The sequence below is a fragment of the Pagrus major genome, chromosome 5 (assembly GCF_040436345.1).
Source record: "Pagrus major chromosome 5, Pma_NU_1.0".
NCBI classification, from domain to species: Eukaryota; Metazoa; Chordata; class Actinopteri; order Spariformes; family Sparidae; genus Pagrus; species Pagrus major.
In genome coordinates, this window is record NC_133219.1 from 39,767,013 (window position 1) to 39,789,440 (window position 22,428).

At 42.4% G+C, this 22,428-nt stretch overlaps 1 protein-coding gene across 1 annotated transcript; it reads left to right on the top strand.

The window, feature by feature from the left end:
- The first annotated feature begins 1,589 nt into the window (after positions 1-1,589).
- On the top strand, positions 1,590-20,696 carry lrrc75ba (leucine rich repeat containing 75Ba). Its single transcript, XM_073466778.1, has 4 exons — positions 1,590-1,953; positions 7,343-7,471; positions 9,494-9,606; positions 18,837-20,696. The coding sequence occupies exons 1-4, from the start codon at positions 1,672-1,674 to the stop codon at positions 19,441-19,443; spliced, it is 1,131 nt and encodes a 376-aa protein (XP_073322879.1). The 5' UTR covers positions 1,590-1,671; the 3' UTR covers positions 19,444-20,696.
- The last annotated feature ends 1,732 nt before the right edge of the window (positions 20,697-22,428 follow it).

Below are 22,428 nucleotides of genomic sequence, written 5' to 3' on the forward strand. Positions count from 1 at the left end.
CAGCAGGCTGAGCCCAGAGAGGAAACAGTGCAGCCTGACGAAGTGTTTATGAGAGAGCAGCCAGCGTCCTGATCCACTGACGAACCAGAGGAATCAGGATCAGAGTCTTCAGAGCCACGACAATGACTGGACCTAAAAATAGAAACATCACAAACTAATGTAATCTGAGAGAAGATACCTTCATGTTTACAGGAAGAGCAGGTGTCATCTTAAAGGAGCAGTTCACCACTCTGCTGTCACACTGCTCAGCATGGTTGTGCTCTTCAACCAGCAGCATGTTTAGAGTTGTTTCTGTTTCTGCCTCACAAATAATACAATTTATTTTTATATATGTTTATATGTATTAAAAAAACACCACCCGAAGACCATAAACCACCGTCCTCTGCTGGTGCTTACTGTTCCACACTGTCGATATAATAACATGTTCTGTATTGACATTATGTCATTTCCCTCTGTTTTAAAGGAACAGTTCACCCAAAATTTAAAATTCAGTCATTATCTTGTCAAAAATGTAAAGTCAGGTGAAGTTTTTGTAGTCCACAAAAGCTTCACAGTAAAACAGCGTTGCAGCATTCTCCTAAACAACTGAAGTAGCTGGGGACTTGTTTTAAAACGTAAAAATCTACATTTAAACTTTGCCGAATTATCTATTAGTAGTTCCTGTTTGCAGCGAACCTGTGGATGTACAGACAACTATCACTGGATTACTTTGATACTGAAGAAAACTTAAAATCATGATTTTTCTCAGGGAAGTTCTGCACATGTAAGGAGCGTCTTTTTTGAGGATTTCTGATCTGATTTTGCATGTTTTTTTGGTTGTTTTTTACATTAAAATCAAGTCTCCAGTTGTTTAGCAGAATGCTGCAAATGTTTTGTGGAAACTCCAAACCTCTGAGTGAACTGTTCCTTTAACTGAGAGCTTTCTCTTAAGCAGCTGGATGCACCCAATTAATGATCCTTCAGGGACCTTGACAATGATTTTGTGGATTTCTGAATGACAACAAGACTACAAGTTAAAATAACTCATACAGAATTTGTGAAACTGGAGAAAAATCCCAACTTTATTCTGGAGGATAAATCTGAAGCCTCCCTCAGAAACATGCCCCTAAAAACAAAACCTGAGTGTTTTTTGTATTTGTGGTTATTTCGAGGACTTGTGCATGATTTATCAGATTGTACTCTGCTCCGCTGCTTCTCTCAGATATTAAAAACAACACAGACATCTTTTCTTTTTTTTTCTCCATCCTCCCTCGTAGCTGCACGGAGGAGGGGAGACGCGCAGCAGGCACCAGATGCAGGGATTGGTCGGACGCTCCACGTTGCACAAACCTAAACAGCAGCGTAAAGGAGCGGGGACGGCCGGAGGATGAAGCAGCCGCCGGTGCATCCTCATCATCCCAGCCAGGCGCACGTAGCCCGAGGAGGAGGAAGAGGAGGAGGGGGGGAGAAAAATCAAAACAGCAACGTGTGACGGCTGCATGACAGGATGGTGCTGATACATTAGACTGGAGGGACATCGTGTGAGTCTGACAGCAACGCAGCGCCAGACTACACGGCGCCGTTTTTCTACCAGGAGCAGGAAAACCGAGCTGGTCATGGGTTTGTCCTCTTGGTGATATTCTCTGAAGCTGCAACACACAAAAAAAAAAAAAAAACGCGAAAAATACCACCATGGGTTCCAGACTGAGCCGGCAGAGCAGCCTGGACAATGAGAATTTCTCCAAAAAGCGACGCAAGCTTCTGGATGGCACCGGAGAGAGCGACAGGGGCAGCCGGGGCGGCGGGGACTTTCTGTTCGCTCTCATGCTCAAATCAGACAAACTGCCGGGGATGCTGCGGAGGACCAACCACAGCCCGTACATGAGGCGGGTGGCGTGGATCAAAGAGATCCAGAAGCTGCTCCGTGACCGCAGGATAGAGCAGGCGACCGACGTGCTCAAATTACTGAGGAAGGTAAGGAGGAGGTGAAGTGCGCACGGCTCGAGCTCAGCACACTGACCTGTTTACATACAGTACGACTGCTGCTGCTGAAGCCTGCAGACACTCACAGCCTGCACACAGCCTGCACACAGCCCACAGCAACAGATGGACAACAGGCAGCAGCTGTTTGTGTGTCCGTCTGTGTGTGTCTGTGTGCAGTTTGATGTCGAGTATCTTGCAGCGCCACAGGTGTCCTCCTGCAGGCCGTGACCTCTGACCTCCAACCAGGGCTGCACCATCAGCCTGTTATGTCTCCTATCAGTGAAATTATAGCCGATGAATAGAGCTGATAATTTTAACCAAATTTCTTCCATCTATCTCTCTCTGTCCGTCTGTCTGTCCGTCTGTTCCTCACAAATCTCCAGAGCTATTCATCCGATCGACTTCACACTTGGCAGGTTTGTTGCCGAGGGCAAGAGGAAGCGCAGTGTTGAATTCAGTGCAGTTTGGACAAACGACTCGTTTAATATTAAAACATTTTAAATGAATAGCAAAGACTTTACTCAATTAAAGTGGCATCATCCCTACTTATTCATTTCCTTAAGCCTTAAAGGTCCTATTTGTAAGAAAGTCGATTTTTGAGTCTCATTTCCAACTCAGAAATCAACCTTTCTTACAAATATGACCTTGAATATAATTTAAACCAGTACGTTATATAAAAATTCAAGCCTGTACAGCTGTCACGAGCGGGCAGATTAGCTGCAGCTCCTGTACCAGGCTGTCAACATGTTTATTTCTGCTGTGAAGTTTCAACATGGAGTCTTGTGATTTCTAGATTTTGGAGCCAGCCTCAAGTGGCCGTTAGAGGAACTGCAGTTTTGGTACTTCCTTGTTGGCTTCGGCGCTCTGCAGACTGAATCTGGACTCACACATGATCTCATGATGAGCTGGAGGTTAGCGTGGTGCAACAACTTGCTGTGGTAACGAGTAGCAGAAGGTTAAATGAGCGTGGATGAGCATACAGTAGTATGGTAGCTAACGTTAGCCTCAAGGGATAGGATGTTTTACTGTTGCTTGGCAGCACTTTCAGCTGCTCAGGGACGCCTCTCTGGTTGATGATTGATATTATCAAAGATGAGTCTGTGAGCTGTTCAGGAGGCTTCGGACTGGATCTCTAAATTACATTATATTATCAGATAATGTGTACTGAACAGCATGTTTTGGACAACTTAACGAGCGAGGCATCATAACATCTGCTGCTGCTCATAACATCCGTATAGCGAGCCAAACATGTTGTCGTTTTTTTACAGTTTCAGAGGAAAACGACACAAAAGTCGCCAAGTTTTAACTCGACAAATCTCATTAGAGCTATAAAATAATAATAATCCATCGTTGCTCTTTACGTCTCAGCTTTTCGTACCGTCTAGTGTGAATAAACTCGAGGTTGTAAACCTCTTTTTAAAATATAAAAATGTGACATTATCTTATCGCAGGGAATTATTGGTTCGGCTTGGGATGATATTAGATATTATCGAATATCACAATATTTGCAGTCATAAGCACTCTTATATTAATTTATTACAGTGTTTTTTTCTCACCACTCCAGAGTTCAGAGGGAGGACAGTGACGGACAGCTGCACCTGTTGTTGTAGACTATTCTGTTTATGTCTGCAGTTCATTCTTTGCATTAAAGTTCTAATTTATTTCTTTTATTTTGTCATTTATTTGGTCGTGAGTGTTGCTGCAGAGGGAGAAGTAAACAAGTAAACAGCATATCAAAAAAAGACGATGATATTGTCTGTTGCTGTATTTGGGGCGGTCGATATGGTGATGTAATATTTTGGATATCGCCCAGTTCATTATCAGCTGAAAATAATCCATATCGTGCCTCTGTACCTCTCGCCTAATCCAACCTCACCCCTCTTCTCCCCCCCATGAGTCGACTCTACGTGCCTCGGCCTCGTCCTCCTCCAGCAGCAGCAGAGCGTTTGTTTTTACAGAAAGTAGGCCACTGGCAGAGCGTTGTACCTGTGACACATTGTTTCGGTGACTCACTCTCAGTGTGGGTAAACGTGCTCCGTGTTGACGTTTGATTTGAAAAGATAACCTGCACTCTGTGTCGTTGCATTATCCCAGATCTAATTATCTTCAGATGAGATGTGGATATATTTCCACCAACGCCGCGCAGGAATAGAGCAGCATCGCCCCGACTCCACCATCCTCTCTACATCTGCCCTTGTTCCTCCCGGCCTCACCTCTCCTTAGGCTGTGCTAACTCTCCCATTAGAGCGACCTGCCTCCCTCCATCCTTCCATCCCCCCCTCTCTCTCCCTCTCTCTGTAATGGTCTGTGCTCCGGCAGCAGCACTGTAAGCCCTGGAGTGATGTGTTTCACAATACAAAATATTATTCTTCTCCAAGAGGTTTTTATTAACTCTCACCTCGAGGAAGAAGGTCACAGAAATGAAAATCTAGGCCGCTGTTGTTGCTTTAATATTGTTTTTTTTTTCCTGTCATACACATGTGAGTCCTTGTCATTTGTTGGTGATTTTCACAGAAGGATTATTCTTTTGTTTTGTTTTTTTGCCTTTTTGGCTGATGAAAATCTCTAAAACCCTCGGGATCGTATCAAACGAGCTCTGTCATTGAGCCAGAAATACCATTTTTTATTGTTTTGAGAAGCTTTTGTTGCAGGATGTTTGATGCACTCCTCTCCTCCTGACCGTGACAGCAGATACGAGCAGGTATTGTAGTCGCGAGTCGTAAACGACGTTGGATCTGGATTCGAGGTTTGAATGTCACCTGCAGTGGGACGTGTTGCATTGAAACACGTGTCAGAGAATACAGGTGCATGGAAGATGTGACAGCAGCCCTGGTGATCTCATTTGTTTGCTCGCCCTCAGGCCCTCTTCTGTCTTTTAGCTGTCGGCCAATCTGCCGTTAATTACTGTGAAGACTCGACACAGGAGAGAGTGGAAGCTCCTTAATCAAGCCGAGGAGATAAACTGGCTAGCCCGGGCTCCATGACAGCCTCATCACAGGGGACATGGGCTCGCTTCCTCTAAATGAGCTCCACTTTTATTAAATAAGCTTTGCTTTATCTTCTCGCAGATGTCTGAGAGATTCTGTTCTGTGAATTTAAAGAAGGAGTTCGTGGCAGAGTTAATTGGTGTGTAACAGCCAGCTCTGCTCCAGATATGAGAAAGATCTGAGCTCTGCTGCAGATATGCGAAGGATTCGTGTCTTCGTGCCGCGCTCGCATGTGACAATCGATGGTGTCTAAACTCAGAAGGGAGATATTTTTATACCTTGTTTGTCAGAAGGGCAGCAGCAGCTTCTCTCCGCCTTGGGTTCAGTCTGTATTTACTGTTGCCCTTGTTAGAAGGGGAGCCGGTAATGTGGAGCTGTCGGCCTCCCACTCAAACTGTCTATTACAATCAATGCCGATTGTGTTGGAGAGAAAATAAATGTGCAGGTATGTGCATACTGTGTCTCAGAGGTTTGCTCCTCTAATTAAAGTTTCATGGGCCGAACCAGAGCTTGTCATCCTAGTTCGCCTCATTAGGACGCGGAGGATGGACGTGACGATGGAGGCAGATTGTACAGTTCAGTCCACCCAGCTGCAGCGCTGACTGCCGCTCGTCTCGTCAGGCTCAGAAGGTCATCTGAACCCGTCCTGCCTTTAGTCGTCTGATTTGTTTTTACTGCACATCCTGTTGGATTTTGTCGTATTGGTGAGTGAGCTGCTGTGACAGCTGTCAGTTCTGTACTCACGTGCTGCACAAACGTTTCAATCATGTTTACTCAAAACCTGACATTTAAAGGTGCCGCTGATGGAAAGAGATGCGTCTGCTTGGTAAACAGCTCGGGGATTAAAGGAGTAGTGCAGCCAAAAATGATAATTCATGCATGATCTGTCAAATTCAGTTTGGACGGACGACAAAACATCTAAATCAGTGTCATTCTTTGAGGAACATCTGGGTCCCGATGTGCCTCCCTGTCATTTCAATCTCGGTCCAAGGGGGTTTTCACCGTACTGCTCTATCCAAAAATCCAACAATGACATTTGCAAGCAGACTAAAATATTTTGTCACAGTTCTATTAAAATCTCCTGCTCGCCAATAGTGAAATATTTTGTCATTTCAGAGGTTTTGCAACCAGAGAAAACACATAAAATGGCTCCACACTGCTCGTATCGATTTCCAGATGATATGATTTGATTCAGTCGGAGATATTTCAGTTGCAATACCAACTGACTCAGACTCAGTGAGAACTGCTTAAAACTACCAGAACCTGAAAAATATTAATGTTAACGTTAAGAATCTATTTGTTTCAGGAATCGTTGGTTAAATTCTGCCTTTGTAGAAATAAATTGGATGATATTATGATATTAGCATCTAGATGAAGGCCTGTGAATTTCAAAATAAGAATCAAAATAGAAACTTTCACATTTTAAAGAGCCTTTTGGATTATTTTGGTACAAACAGCTTTCAGAGATTTACTTGCAGAACGGGAAAAAATCTGACAGCATTTTGAATTTGCCAGATGTAAATTTGCGTCCACAGGGAGAGGAATATATGAGAAGATCAGTCTCAGTCTCTCTTTATGAATCAAAAGCAGATAATTCAAATGAAAATCGAATTGAGCCGTATTTTCCGGTGTAATCCAAGTCTCTGGACGCCACGAGATCCCAAATTGATCTAAACAGACGTCATTTACACCCTTTAATAAGGTAAAAGTCTTCGCTTCAGACTTGGACTAAGCCGGACGAGCTGTGTGGAGCCATTTTATGTTTTTTGGTTGTTATTTCCGTTTTCTTTTGCTGTGAAGCTCCAGAAATGTTTTGTGGACTGACTTTCCATCAGCATGGCTGGATGTAGATGATGACTGAATTTACATATTTGGGTGAACTGTTCCTTTAATGCATCAAGAGGTTTTTCACTGTCATGTACAGAGGGATGAAACAGTTTGATGAACTGTTCCTTTAAATGTATGTGTGAGTATTCTTGTCTCAGTATAGAAACATGACCTGAACTAATCTCCAAGGTCTTCCCGTCAGATGAGACTGGATCGGTCCGTGTGAGGCGTCGGTGCTGAGGCATGTTGGGATGTGCGGCGTGCCTCGCTGCCATGGTGGTGTGATTATATATGCTAAAACATAGTGTTCCCTGCGACTCCCTCCAGACTCCTCTCTCCTACAGTCGATGAAAAAGCTCCTGTCTCCTTTAATGAATATTTAAAACAAAACACATCTTTTATCTCTCCATCTCCAGTCGCAGCGCCCTTGACACACAGCAGGGCCTCGTTTTCCTCCACTAATGCACTTTATTCTCAGGTCCAGAGTCTCACTGGAAGACACTTTTAATTGAGATCACTGCAGGATGTTTTTTACAGTTTTTCTCTCCTCTTGTCTGCTCTGATAGGATCTCGGTCTGGAAGGCACCTCGCTCAACGACATCTTATACAAGAACGCCGCCTTCCTCAACCTGGTGGACCCGATCTCACACGAGCTGCTGCTCAGTCTGGCTCGAGAGATGCAGTGTCCCAAGAAGGTCAGCTCGCTTATATGATGAGTCTTTACAAAACACACATCTGGAGAACATCTGTGCATCTGTTCTGCCTCTGTGATCTGGATATTGCACCTGGCCATATTGTGATTTGCAGCCCTGTTGGAAACAAAGCCTTCTCCTAAAACATTCTCCCCTGATGGCTTTTTCCTTTTGTTCAGCGATGAGTTCTCAGGATCAATGAGAATCCAAATCAAGCGACCTACATTTCTGCAGACACGTCTTCCTTATGAGCAGATAGAAATAGGAAGAGCTGTTCGGTATTAATCCTCGACATTTGTGCTTCTGTAATTTTATAAGTTTTCCGCCAACAGTACATAAAATATAAAGGCTGTGTTTGTGCACAGAAAGAAGCTCAGTGTGTCTCGACCTCCAGCAGCTCGTATTGAATTATTGTGATGTAGCTAATGACCACCAGCAGCTCCAACATGCCTAATGAACTGAAATCACCCGTGTGTACCAGCGGCTGTGTTGAATCTCTCCTCTCCTGTGTACTTCCTGTGTTTTTTTCCCCACCGATGCACGCTGCATGTGATTAGATTTTCCTGCTCCAGCACGGCAGCTAAATTGTGTTTTTGTTCGGGAGTAGCTCAAGGCGTCTCGAATAATAACAACCCATTTTTTATTCTGTTCGTGTGAGAGATCTTACAGGTTGAGGAGTTCTAGAAAATGGAGGGATGTTTGCAGGATTTAAAGGCTGGATGGTGTGAAATAAAGATGTTGTCTCGTGCACACACAAGCAGAAAATCTGCTGCTTCTCTTAGTCGAACACGTTAGAGTAGGAACATGTATTAAACATTAACTAGCTGCTCCTTAGTCGCATATTGGCTCTTTATTAGTCATTATAAAACACTTAGTAATACTTTATTCACCATGACCATATTTTACAACTACTCATAATTACTGCTTACTGATAATAAGAATAAGAAATAAGAAAGTTGTTAATAAATAACTCTAGACGGTCTTTCACAGGTTCTGCTAGTGAATTAGTTATGAACAAGAACTGACTTTAGGACCGGAACAAATATTCTGAGTCAGTAAGATTTATTATAAACCAGGGCGCCCAAACTTCTTCCCTGACAGGACAAAAACTCAAACTACTACTAGGAGCCCAAGTTCCCTTAATTTGCTAATTTCCTGCTCAGATTATAGAAAAAATGATTAAAGATGAGGGAGAGCAGACATCCTGAAAAACTCAGGATTAACTTCATGACCAAACTATGACCAAACTAATCAATTGCATTTTGACTTTTACATCTCATCTGGACACCTGTTAGGGATCTGACATATTTAAGGAGCATTTTTACCTTACAAAAAAATAAAACCGCTTAAACATTATTATATTTCTTTGAATTATTTTATACATTTGGAGGGAAACTTTGCCCCGCGAGTCTCATTTTGACCAACGCTGATTCAGGGTTATTTGGGCAAAATTGATAAACACGATCTGATATCGCTGTGTTGGTGTAATTAATGTTGTTCTGGGATCATCACTGGAACTGGCCAGTGTCGTGTTTGTAATGGATCGAGAGAAAGACTGGAATGATACACACACGCGCGTCTGTATTAACCAGAACCGTGTTCTCCTAAACCTAACCAGGTATTTTTGTTCACTAAACTAAATAACAGGAGAAAAAGAAATGGAAAATAGTGAGATTAGTTAAAAAATAGGAGACTAACCTCCTGAATGAGAATCCTATTAATTTACAGCCTGAGAGCAACAATGATTATTATATTCCAGCAACAACAACAACATTTCAGATCAGCCTTACCAATACTTGTGGTTTTTACTGAGCAAATCATATTAAGATCAGAATCTATGCACAACCACTTCCCTACTTACAATAAATAATAAATAATGAAGAGCATACTGAGGGAAAACACGTCAGTGACCTAGTATTTGTAGAATATGGTCAAGATTCATGCTCATAAGCAACAAGTTAATGATTAATATGTGCATGTTAAGTGTTTTGTGCCGTTCTGAACTGTGTCTGCTCTGTTCCACAGGACGCAGACACCATAAAGTCTTCTGATAAGATATGCAGACAGCTGATCTACCACCTGACCCCGCACTCGAAGTGGCTGAGGCAGAGCATGTCCAGACGGAAATCCCAGGCCTGGTAAGCCCTCCTGTCCAGACATCCAGTGTGTAATAAATCTGCAGCGAGCGGCGCTGTGGAGACTGCCTTTTCTCTGTAGCTGACATTGAAGTAGGACAGAGCTGGCCACAGGCTGACCTGACGGGGAGCGCCATGGTTACCACGGCTGTCAATCATCTTTTCATTTTAAGTGCTCGTGTCCGTGCGGGTGGATGTGCGTCGCCACCGGGTCTTTCTCTCTCTTCAAAAGCGCCACAGCAACACATTTTTTTCCATCTGTTGGCTGAAGAGGGCTGCGTTCAGATGTAATTACACTCCTCTCGATGAAGGAGTGAATTGCTTCTGATGTGCAAATGATGAATAAAGAATCAGCTCATGTACAACTCGGTGTTTCTGTGTGTGCCGAGGTAATCCTATCCACGCACAGAAACAGGCTATCGTAATTCATTCTGGAGTAATTGCTTATTCCACAGCTGCAAACGATACATTCATTTTCTGAGCATTGAAAATAATCTCAGGTTTCGCGGACGGAGACAACACGAAAACACAGCAAGATGAGACAGGTTCATTATGAGTCAGTCGGAGGTATCAACACGCAGAATCAGACATATTCTCGGGGATCTGGCAGGATCACACACCTCGCTGTCGAGCAGGGCTGTGTTGTGTTGTAGACGTTTAATTCAGCCCAGAAGAGGAGCGACACAGAATCTAACCGACACTGACAGCAGCTCTGGAGATGTGCACATACGTCCGATTTGCTGAATCCCTCGCTGAAGGGGTTGTTTTCCTTTTTTTATTTTTTTTTCTTAGTCATGTTCATGGCCTCATAAACATGCAGAGAGAGAGACAGTCTGACACTGGCTGAGACAGCAGGAGCAACATGAATCATTAAAACAAAAATCCACCCTAAAACTGAATATTAATACAGTGGATGCTGAGAGCTCTGACAGCTTCGCCTGCCATTGTGCTCCTGAACAAATACCTGTCAGAGCCGAGAGGAGACGAGACAGGGCCAGCCTGCCGCTCACCATGAATACTTCATTTTCAAAAAAGAGACTCTTTCTGGGCTATAAAAGCAGCTGTGCAACAGTTACAATTCTGCCTCTGCGGGTGCACAGATAGTTTCCCGTTTATTGTTATTAAAGAGAGCAGCTCAGCTCAGCCTGCAGTCTGTTGTACTGTCGTGTGTTCATCTGCAGGTGGGAGGATTATTGTGCAACAGTTCAACATTTATCAGTTAGAGAAGATCAATACCAGCTGCAGACCGCTCATGACTTTACCCGTTGGCTCGAGTTTGGCATTATAGACATTGACACATAATGAGAAGTGGATTCCCGGGTACAGACTTACCCAGATCCTTTGGGGCCCATAGAGCCTGCACCACCAGCTAACTTCCTCGTTTAGCCCACGGCTAACTTGAGTAGGGATAAAATGATGTGATCGTGCAGCTCTTCTAATCTTATTGGATCAATTAATTCAAATCTTGACCAAATGTATCCACCATTTTACAGCTGCTTCTTTCACAATGTAAGCACATTATGAAAAAACATTTTTTTGGGCCGTTATGCGTCACATGACGCTGTAATTAAAGTCTGAGAAATCGTTTGACCTTGAAATACATGTATAGTAGCCTATAGTTAGCTTTTTACGACTAGCGACAGCATTTAAACGTCAGAAATCCTTACAGTGGTGTTCATATGTGAAGATTATCTTTAACACAACATGGAAGTAGGATAAACTTGTTTTATCCACAGAGATTATTTTATGCAATAATCCAAAATCAAATTTTAAAAATCCCTCAGGCTTTTTGAGAGAACCAGGGCAACGCTAACTTCAGGGTTAGCCTACAAACATGCATCATCCCTGCTGCTCTGTATGTACTGGACAATAAATATGAAGCTAGAACCAGCAGACGGTTAGCATAGCTTAGCATAAACACTGAAACCATGGGGAAACAGTTAGCCTGGTTCTGTCTAAAGGTAACGAAACCTGTCTTAAAGCTAAATAAATAACACATTTTGTCTTGTTTTAGTCATTGCAAAAAGTAAAAACGTAAAAACTGTGTTCATTCAACGTGTTCATGTGTTGGACTGATGTTCCACTGTAAGACAGAGCCAGGCTAGCTGTTGTCCTAGCTGTTTTTAATTGTCTCCTGAGAGTAGTATCCATTTTCTAAACCAACTCTCTGCACAAAAGCAATTATTTCTGAAATTGTTGAACTATTAAGGATTTAACTATCCACACTTACAATGTTTTAAATATATTTTTCAGGTGGATTTTGTTTCCCTTTAACGACCATCTTTGTTGAGCTGCAGGCAAACTGCCCTCATCTGTGCAAAAATGCAACAATCTCACTTGTGAGAGGTTTCTCTGTGCTCAGAGGAAACAGAAACAGCTCAGTCCGCTTTAATGCTTCGGATTGTTCATCCCTTCATTATCCAGCATTAGCTCTGCACACCGCTCGCTCTAAATACTGTACTCGCATTTCTGACTGAAATGCCACACTGAATTAATGTCTGAATCTCACTAATCCTGTTAATCTATCTAACTAGTTTATTTGGGTTTTTATTGAAAGAGCTCGACAATAAGCGTGACGGAGGCAGTGACCCAGAAAAGCTGCGAAGGTGCTCCCACCTCAGGGTGCTTTCATGTGAGCGTAAAAACACTTTGACCTTTTTCTCTTCGTTTTTCACACCTTTATCTTCATGTTCCATCGGGCTTATCTGACCTCACCATTACAGCTGTCAGCCGAACGCTCTCAAAGAAACAAAAACCTCCATTTAGTGGCCTTTTTCAGTTTCCACATCACTTATCTCCATCACAACGTAAAATTACTGCGTTTCCGTCCGTTCTCTGCTGAACATTATATCGTGCGCTGTAGCGTACGGTGCACATCGAAGCTTCCTCAAAGACCCATCAGTCATTTTAACTGATTACTTCTGTCAGCAAGTTGCAGAATAAGAGGCTGTTCAGCCCGGTGTCAACATTCATCCTGAGTGATCCGATCACAAGTGGACAGCTTTAAGTACTGGTGTGAACGCCACCGAGACGCACTGAGGCCAAATTTTAGATGTAATCACTCACACAACATTCAGATGTAGAAGAAGGAGAAGAAGAAGGAGGAGGAGAAGATGAACTAGTAACCACAACATCACCAGACTCCCTTAACAAATGTAGTGATTTTAAGAGTTGTTTCATGAGGAGAAACTGAACAAACTTTGTGAAACGGCTACGACAGATTCTGAATCTTTGTCTCCTTCTTGTAAATTCAGCATTAAATGAAAACAGTAAGTTGTTTGTTTCCTTGTAAAAAGTGTCAGTTTGTGGCAGCATGGCTGCACCAGCCTGTCTGCTTCTGTGTCTAAAGTGCTAAAGTCTGACCTGCCAACATTTAGCAGCTGTTTGAACACACTGTTTACACTGATTTCACCATTTACACTCAATTTATGAAAGAAGAAACATTTTATTGACGCTAAACATGTCACATTTTACAAATACACTAAACAGTAACCAGTATAGGCGACTTCTTTGTTGGCCGTGGAGAAAGTCGCCAGACTCCCTTGAAAATTTGCTAAATTTTGTGAGTTGTTGAGTTAGAAGAAGCTTTATAAACATTGTGTGCTTTCTATGACAAATTCTTAATTATTTGGGCCTTCTTGTTAATTCGGCAAATGTTCTACTTGAAGATATTTCTTTCTTTGTGTAAAAACATGGTGTCTTTATGTGCATACAGAACGGGGAAGTGAGTGAATCTGATCAAATATGGTTTCTCCAGACACACGTCAGCGGATTTATAGCTGTCCACTAATGATGGGATCACTCAGGACTGATGGTAATAACAGGTCTGAACAGGTATAGCCCTCACAAAAAGGACAAGGTGATCAGATCAGCTCCTCGGCACCGATTTTTGACTTAAACATCAATCAGACAAAAAGATATGAAGGTGATATAACTGTCTGGATTGTGAACTGTGAGGTTGGATTCCCTGCACCATGAAGGACAATGCAGTGGTGTGAGTGTGTGTGTGTGAGAGAGAGAGAGTGTGTGTGAGTCCTATCCACGTATATGATACAACAGAAAATGAATTGAAAAGTGAAATGTCAGGCAGCAGATGTGATCAGACTGCTCATCTCGGCTCTCTTGTGCAGTTCAGATGGCTGAAATGAATAACAGAGCAGAGCTTCACCGTAAATGACTCTGCAGAAAAACAAAACGATGTGAGCGGCGCAGTAATAACCCGGAGGACAGCGAGGAGGAGATGAACTCCTGCAAAATATTTAGAGTTGAAATAAAATGAGATTTTTATGACAGCTGTAATCATCCACCCACGTGTTAACCCATGCATTTTAAATGTTTTTAAAAGTATTTCCATGTTTTTATTAATTAGCGTCTCCATTAGCATCAGCTAACCCTCCAAACTTGAATATTTATGTTAATAAATCATAAGTGTGATTTGATTAACGCTGACTGGATTAAAATGCTGCCTCGTTATATTAAATCGATGTCTGCAGGAGACTGATGAGCCTCACATGGAGACAGGAGACGCTCGCTGCCTCCTCGCTGTTTAAGTGGGAATATTTAATAGTTGGCTTCATTAAATAATGTAAATTTAATTGATTACTTAATTGTGGAGCGGATATTTATTAGATTACTTATTTGTGCATGCAGATTGGTGAACATCCACTGTTATTAAAGTTATTTCTGGCTTCAAATCACAGAGGGATTATTTTGTCTCTGCCTGCTGCTTAAAGGAACAGTTCACCCGAAAATGAAAATTCAGTCATTATCTTCACAAAAATGGAAAGTCAGGTGAAGTTTCGTAGTCCACAAAACATTTCTGGAGCTTCACAGCAAATCTGCTTAGAAATCCTTAAAAAAGACGCTCCTTACATGTGCACAACTTGCCTGTGAAAAATCACATTTCTAAGTTTTCTTCAGTATCAAAGTAATCCAGTGATAGTTGTCTGTACATCCACAGGTTCACTGCAAACAGGAACTACTAAAAGATAATTTCGGGGGAGGAGATGATGACTGATTTCTCATTTTTGGGTGAACTGTTCCTTTAAGACATCTACGTAGCAACAAATATAAAATGTGATCTGATTCATTGTCAAGAGTCTGAACTGTTACTCATCACTTCACCGTGTTATCGGTGTTTCCTATGGATGTAAAGATGACAACAAGCCGTCGGCCACGCAGTTGTCGGTGACACGGCTGTTTTCTGCTATCAGATGGATCTGGAGGCAGGATGAAAGAGGCTCAGACATCCATTTATATTTTTTTTGTGCCTCCTGAGCTCAAAAAGACGAGTCTGTCTGAAAAAAAGCCAGACAAAGAAGGAGTTGTGTGATCAAAACCTATTCACACCTGCAGGGGCGTCTCTGCCAGGCTGCGGCCATTAGGACTTCTGTGCCTCTGGAGGAGATGAGGTGTGTGTCAGATAACAAGCTGCAGGGCCAGACAATAGAGAGGGAGGAGGGACGTCATGAACATACAGCAGCCCTGACAAATGAGTTACAACCAAATACATACAGGTCATTTAGTATCCAACAGAACGATGGATGATAAATACATACTGCTGTGTCGTCTGCTCGTTCACTACGTCACGACTGGTTTCTGTTTATTTCACAACTGTCCGATCTTCAAACCGCCCTGTGTTATTTTGCTTTGTGCCCGGTTCTGTTCTGCTTGTTTGTCGTCTTTCCTTTTTTTTTTTTCTTTCCTTTGTTGAGTTTTAAGAAGCCTTTTTTAGACCCCGGCCAGGAGACTGCAGATGAGAAATAGCCTTTTGGCGAATAATGGGATTTGACTCATGTATTACTGTTTGTTTTCTTAACTTGAACTGTCCCTTCTTAAATAAACTAAACTTAACTGATGCCTGAGATAAGGGACTCTTTATAAGGCCATTGTGAGTCCTTAGGAAATGTTTATTAACATACGTCTTTTTCAGCGTTAATGATAGCATAATAAACAGTTTATTGTCAATTATAAGACATTTATAAGCACTTAACAGTTTATAGACAATTAGAAATGTTATAAAAGCCTCATGAGTTCCTTTTAATTGTAAGTTGTTTAAGTTTCTTATAAGTGCTCATAAATGACTTATAATCTAACAATGGAGTGTTTATTATGGTATCATTGACACTTATACAGTCTTATTAGTGTTAATAAGCATCTTTGGAGGACTTGAAAAGGCCTTATTATCTATAAAGTAATATGTTTATTACGAGACCTTAAAGAGAAAATCTGGTATTTTCAAACCTGAGCTTCTATATTTACATGTTTTAGGGAGTTTTTTGGGGGAATTGCTCTCATAGATCGCCTCAGCTGGCAGCCTCAGTGTAATCCTTCAGGTGTGTCTGACAACATTACAGGTACAATTCCTACAGCTTAGACCTTTTAGTCAAATGATCTGCTGTGTAACCAGAAACACAAATCATGACTTTGAAAATAAATTATTGCTGTCAGCTCCTCGACTCTTCTCTCTCCGACTCACATTTCCACCATCGTCTTCCTGCAACAACTCACCTCTCACGAGATTTCAGAGCGAGACTTCTCCTTGAACGAGATTTGTGTTTCTAGTTACAAAAAGGATCTTATTATCTAACTTATCTAACACTGAGAGTAACAACTTCAGCCTGTCAGTGACAAACACAAACACTTTTAGTAACTTTGACAGTCGCAGTTGCCCCAAAGGATTACATTGCAGCTGTGTCGCAGAGATCTACTGGACCGATTCCAGAACGTAAGTCTGAATCATTTACACACCAAAACATGTAAATATGGAGCCCAGGGTTAAAAATACCAGAATTCCCCTTTGACATAAAGCATTACTGATATCAAACTTCCTTTTAAATCTGCGTTTTTGAGCAGGGTTTATACTCTTTTAGCGATTAATACAGGCGCTCTAATGCATGACCTTTCTGCTCATCAAGCCGTCACCTGCTGCTAAAAAGAAGCCTCTCAGGGAACATCCATTTTCAACGTGACCAAAAAAACACTTTAAAGCATCACTAGTGACAGGTACTGCAGTGGATGTCACAGGAAGTCAGCGGGCGCCGGAGGATGCAATAATTCACTCTGACACCGAATCAGCGTTACAGGCCACTTCAGTTACAGCTCGAGTTAAACACACCGCATCCTCAGGGGGGGAAATGGGCCACCAGGAAATGTGACTGACTGCAGACAAAAGGCCACAGGAGGGTGTGAATAATGCACAAATATTCTCAGCTGCAGTGTAAAGTAATAGCTCGATGCTACGGAGAATCACGTATGTTCAGATTCAGCCTCAAATCCTGCTCGTGTTACACAACATCCTGAAAGGGCTTAAAGGTTTTCCAAAGCTTGTGCTGTGAGTCTGCGCAGCAAAACAGACAGATATCCTGCTCAGAGTACTCCCACACATGAAACCAGACTTCTTTCACTTCATATAAATCACCTCAATATCACTGAGCGCTCAAACCTCAGCAGCCACGGTTACACAATCCTCATTATCTGCTTTGAAATACACACATAAACATTTAGGGAACACGTTTCAATAAGGTGACAAAACACACCTTTAAGAAAGGCAGGAGTCATGATGAGGTTGAGAGTGAGCTGACTTGATCCGTTAGTGGATTAAACTATTCAACAGTGTGTGAAGGAGTTCAGATGAGCTCAATCTTTAACATCTGCAGCAGTAAAATGACACAAACACACGAACGCAGCAGGAATATTAATCCACAAACATCTGATAGAAGATGTGACTTTCCCTCTCTACATCTGAACACAAACATCTGAACTTTCTCCTCCTCACAGCTTTGAAACAGGCTCGTTACTTTAGTTTGATGCATTTGAGGTGAATTATGGATTATTGTTATTTGGCGTCATCGCACGCCGCCTTCCCAACATCACAAGGCTGATGTCGACCTATCAGAGCACATCACGCACGGCAGACGCAGCGAGACGAGACAAAGACGTAAAAGACGTAAACAGACAGAGAGGGAGGCTGAATGGGGAGAAAAGGCGTGTTAGTGTCTCGTATCTGCAGAGAGTTTCTTATTTTCTCTCTTTGTTGCTGCTCGGGACGCTTTACCAACCCAACATGTGGCTGTTTGACGTCCTGGGAATGAGACTCAACTATCAACTATCTTTGTGGTGCGTTCAGGAACAGCTGGGACAAATCCTACTGATTCTACCTTTAACTTTAATAGTCTTTGAATTATATTAATATGACGTGAGCTTCAGTTAGCTTTGACCACAAATGTCCTTCAGAGGGAGACTTTTTACTCTGATACTCTGAGTACATGTCAGAGCCTGTACTCTATTACTTTTACTGGAGTAAAGGAGTTGAATCAGTACTTCTACTTTTACCAGAGTCTGTTTTTACACAAGTACCTGAACTTCTACTGGAGGAAACAATGTGTGGACATTGGACACCTCTGATAGTGTAGTATTAGGGACATATCTCACATGTCTATTTCTTTTAGAAAGTCTAATTCTAAATATAAATATAGTTTTCACATTTTATAGTTTAATTCACACAATTTATTTGATATTTTATTGCTTCTATCTTTTATTTTTGCCGTCTCTATTTTGTTATTGTCTTCTCTATATATATCTTATTCAAATCTCTCCAGAGTATGATATTTCTACTGTAGAAGGACCTTCTGTAACGTACCAGTATTTCTGGTTCTGATTCTTCTTCCCCACTTTACACCCTTAATATAAAGTGTTACAGACAATCAAACACATAGAAATAATATCCAGTCAAGTAAGTACAGTAGTTTGTTAGAAATCCTCAAAAATGTCTTATTTAGAAACAACTTTCTACCAACTTCCACCAACATTTTTCATTGTATGTTGGGAAACTTTTTGGGAAACATTAATCTCTTCTCTATTAAACCAGTGGCCACGTATCTCTATTCCAGTTTTATCTTTTCTAAAAACACGTGAGCGTTTATCTCTCCAGCAGTAAACTCTTCTGGCTCGGTGCTATAAGAAGCTCCTGGCTGTCAGAGCTTTAAGCTCAAGCCGCTGCCTCGTTCGGATGTTTTGGCTCCTCTGTTTACACGAGTAAATCCCCATGCTGGAGTCTCTGTGTCAGCCTTCCGCTCCACGCCGGCCCAGTCACCCCTCCTTTATACAACACAGGAAACACAACAGAAAACCAGGGCCTTCACACAGATCCTGTCATCCTCCACTTAGGACTGATACTGGTTACATGTTAAAGAGTCGTCTAAATAATCTCCTCTCTTTGCTTTCCCCAACAGTCTGAAGACAACCCTACAGAAGAAGCTCTCCAGTGACTCAGTCGATCTATCTGGCATCGCCTTGTCCACCCGTGACGTCCGTCAGGTCGCCTTCTACCTCCAGAACAACAGAGACACCGTGGTGGCTGTAGACATCAGCTTCACCGAACTCCAGGACGACAACCTGATGATCCTCCTGCCTCTCCTCGCCTCGCTGCCCAAACTCAGCACCCTGGCTCTGAACGGTAACCGCCTGACCCTGGCTATCCTCAAAGACCTCACCGAGATGCTCAAAGACCCCAAGATGTTCCCCAACCTGGCCTGGATCGACCTGGGCAACAACGTGGACATCTTCACCATGCCTCAGCCGCTGCTGGTCGCTCTGCGTCGGCGCTGCAGCCTGAAGAGCAGCTTACCGACGATCTACGAGTACACCGAGGGTCAGCCCTACTGCTACCACCTGGAGACGTCTATCGAGGAGCCCAGCCACTACGAGGAGGAGGAGGAGGAGGAGGAAGAGGTGGACGATGACGAGGATGACATGGGGAACAAGTTTGTGCTGGAGCCGTGGGCCTCAGGGGAGAAGCAGCTCTCCAAAGACTTCACCCTCCACTACTGCGAGAGGTGATGGGGCCTTCTCTCAGCGAGGCTCTTTCAACCGTGGTTGAAATGTCGTCCCACGACACTCTGTTACTTCCTTCGCCCTTTCGCCCTCACACCACGAGCCCAGTCACCCTTTGAGGCACGAGGGAGACCGATGCCCACATTGTGAACTTCCTCGTCCCGACACGGCTACCAAAGCTAATCCTAACCATCTCTGAGTTAACCCACACAAGACGACAGCGAGGCGACGGTGGACTTACTGTGTTGGTGGATGGTGCTCTTGGGAACGAGGTGCGGTTTCATTGGAGGGGGGCTGGAAGAGTCAACGAACCGGTGCTCTCTCTCTCTCTCTCTCCCCCTCTATCTCTCTATCTCTCTCTCTCTCTCTCTCTCTCACACTCTCTCTGATAGCTGAAGAGCCAATCCCAAGGAGATTCAGATCAGTTGGTTGGATGGAGGAGCAGCATCCCGGCGGTAGCTGTAGTGGAGTTAGTTTGGCAAACAGAGGGTCCCTGTGGGTTCTCCACCAGGACTGAGACTATCTCTGGCAGGCAGGGCCTAGCTCCACATTGTGTGTTCTCTGTTAATCTCTCAACAAAAGCTATGACACAAGTTCAACAGACTATACAGCCGACGACCCGTCACGTGACGCCGGCAAAACTGCTAGGTCAAGACTTTTTGCGTTTTCCCCCCCTTTCCAAATGTCCACTTGTGAATACCCACGCAGCCCCTGTGTAGATGTAAATGAGGACACAAAACATGGCTCTGTTGTCTATTTTTGTGCACTTTTGGTGAACAAAGCAATCTTAGAAGACAACAGGTAGGACTCAACAATGGGTAGCTGTCACTGATTGTTGTTGAACTTGCCTAAATGCTGGTATTCACCTCTTTGTAATTACTGAGCTGTTGTAGTCATCACCACAGTGTTTCAGTGTATTTACGACACTACAGCCAACTCGTCTGAGCGGTCGTCCGAACCGCCCGTCCTACTGCCGTTTGTCTCCACGGATACGTTGTCGTCGTCTCCATTTATCGATGTGGCCCCTGTGTTTGCTATGAGACACAGCCATGACTGTTATCGATTGGTTAGAGTCTGTCTACTGTAGCACATAATGATTAAGTTAGACTGACCGAAACACTGCAGTGCACTTTAAGGCGACTATTTTTTTATATTTCAGTTTTTCTCCACATCTCAAACTCTCTGTGTGCATTGTTTATAACTACTTATTGACAGAACTGAAGCTGAATGCAGCTTTACATGGAGGTCCTTGTAATGAGCGTTCGCTAATAGGTTATAAGATACTTTTAGGTCCTTATAAGATGGTTATTAACATTAGTAAGAGTATATAAGTGTTAATAATAGCATAATAAACAGTTTATTGTTGATTATAAGACATGTATAAGCACTTAACAGTTTATAGATGCTTAAAAACGTTATTAAAAGCTTCTTCTTGTAATTGTTTATAACAATATAACAACATTTATTGAGTTTATTGGGTTTTTAGTTGTGTTATTAAGATTAATAAATGCTTTATTATACACTTATTAACAGTTAACTAACCTTTTTGCAGCTATGGGATCTAAACTGAGAACATTACCTCATTAAAATTCTCTATTATTTACAATTTTTTTGCAAATATTATCAATACTGGCTCTCGTTTTTAGTACAATAACAGAAGACTGTTGTTAATACGCGCAAATAACATATTAAATAACCCTGACAAGTCATCTATCCTGCTTTAGATCCGTAGCTGCACTGAACTGCTAACAAATGCATAATGAAGAATGTTTGATCGAACTAAAAAGCAAGAATCTGTCAGTCTGTTCTTCACACATCTTAAGAACCGTTCATCCGATTTAATTCAAACTTAGCAGGTTTGTTGCTGAGGACCGAAGAAGGTGCAGTGTGAAATTCGGTGCAATTTGGACACCTGACATGTTCAATATTTATACATTTTTAATCATCAGCAAACTATGCTCGGTGGAGACGTAAACAAAATGGAAATTAACTGGTCCAGGAAAAAAAACAAAAGCAGAAGGTTAAACGAGTCTGGATGAGTCAGTGGACACAGTCAACACAGGTTTTCTATTCTTCAGTGTGAATTGTTTCTGTCAACAGTAGTATGCTAGCTAACGTTAGCCTCAAGGGCTGCTATGAGCTGCTACAGGATTCTTCTCTCATTGGTTGTTGTGGTCCAGCTCGGAAAGTACTGATGTAATTATCCAGATTTCGGGAGGCTGAGGACCGGATCTCTAAACGCCTCACGTCACCAGATAATCTGTGACACACACCAGTAACACAAATTCAAATCATGTATCTTTACCAGCACAATACGTCTGCTAATCCCTGCTGTTAATACACCTATAACAAATCCACTAACTCTCCTACGACATTCACTGCCGTTAATACAAAGAAAGCAGCATCCGAACACAAACTGCTCACCAGACTCGGCTCACACTGTAGAATCAGGCAGAGCTGATCAAATATGAATCAACGTTTTGTTACTGCAGAGCCTCGCTACACTGCATCTGTCACTTCAGATGTTTTCGGTCCTACTTCAGTGAACTGTTTAGCTGTGAAAAAACAAAATGTTTATGACCAGACGGCTGCACGGTGAACTGCTTAGTAAAGGTTTAACAATGACACAATAAGAAAGATAGTTACACTCAAGTGCTTTCGAAAGTCTTATAATCCAACAAAATTGTGCTTATGCTGTAATTATTAACACTTATATAGTCTGATTAATGTTATTAAGCATTAATAAGGACTCATAAGAGCCTTATAACACATTAACTAACGCGTATCACAAGGACCTTGATGTAAAGCGTTACCGATGGTTACCTCTTTAAGATAAATGATGACCAAATGGCTCATGATTGTTAGAAGGCTCATTTAAACCTGCATCACCTGATATATAATCAATGTTTAAGTGTGTGTTTAACGTGTTTGTAACAGTAAAACGTCTGATTACTGCTGTAATTATTTGTTTTGGTGTTTTTGTCATTTGTC

Coding starts and splice junctions, on each gene's coding strand:
- lrrc75ba (XM_073466778.1), top strand. CDS start 1,672: ATGGGTTCCAGACTGAGCCGGCAGAGCAGCCTGGACAATGAGAATTTC. Junction 1,954..7,342: donor TGCTCAAATTACTGAGGAAG/GTAAGGAGGAGG, acceptor CTGCTCTGATAG/GATCTCGGTCTGGAAGGCAC. Junction 9,607..18,836: donor AGACGGAAATCCCAGGCCTG/GTAAGCCCTCCT, acceptor TTTCCCCAACAG/TCTGAAGACAACCCTACAGA.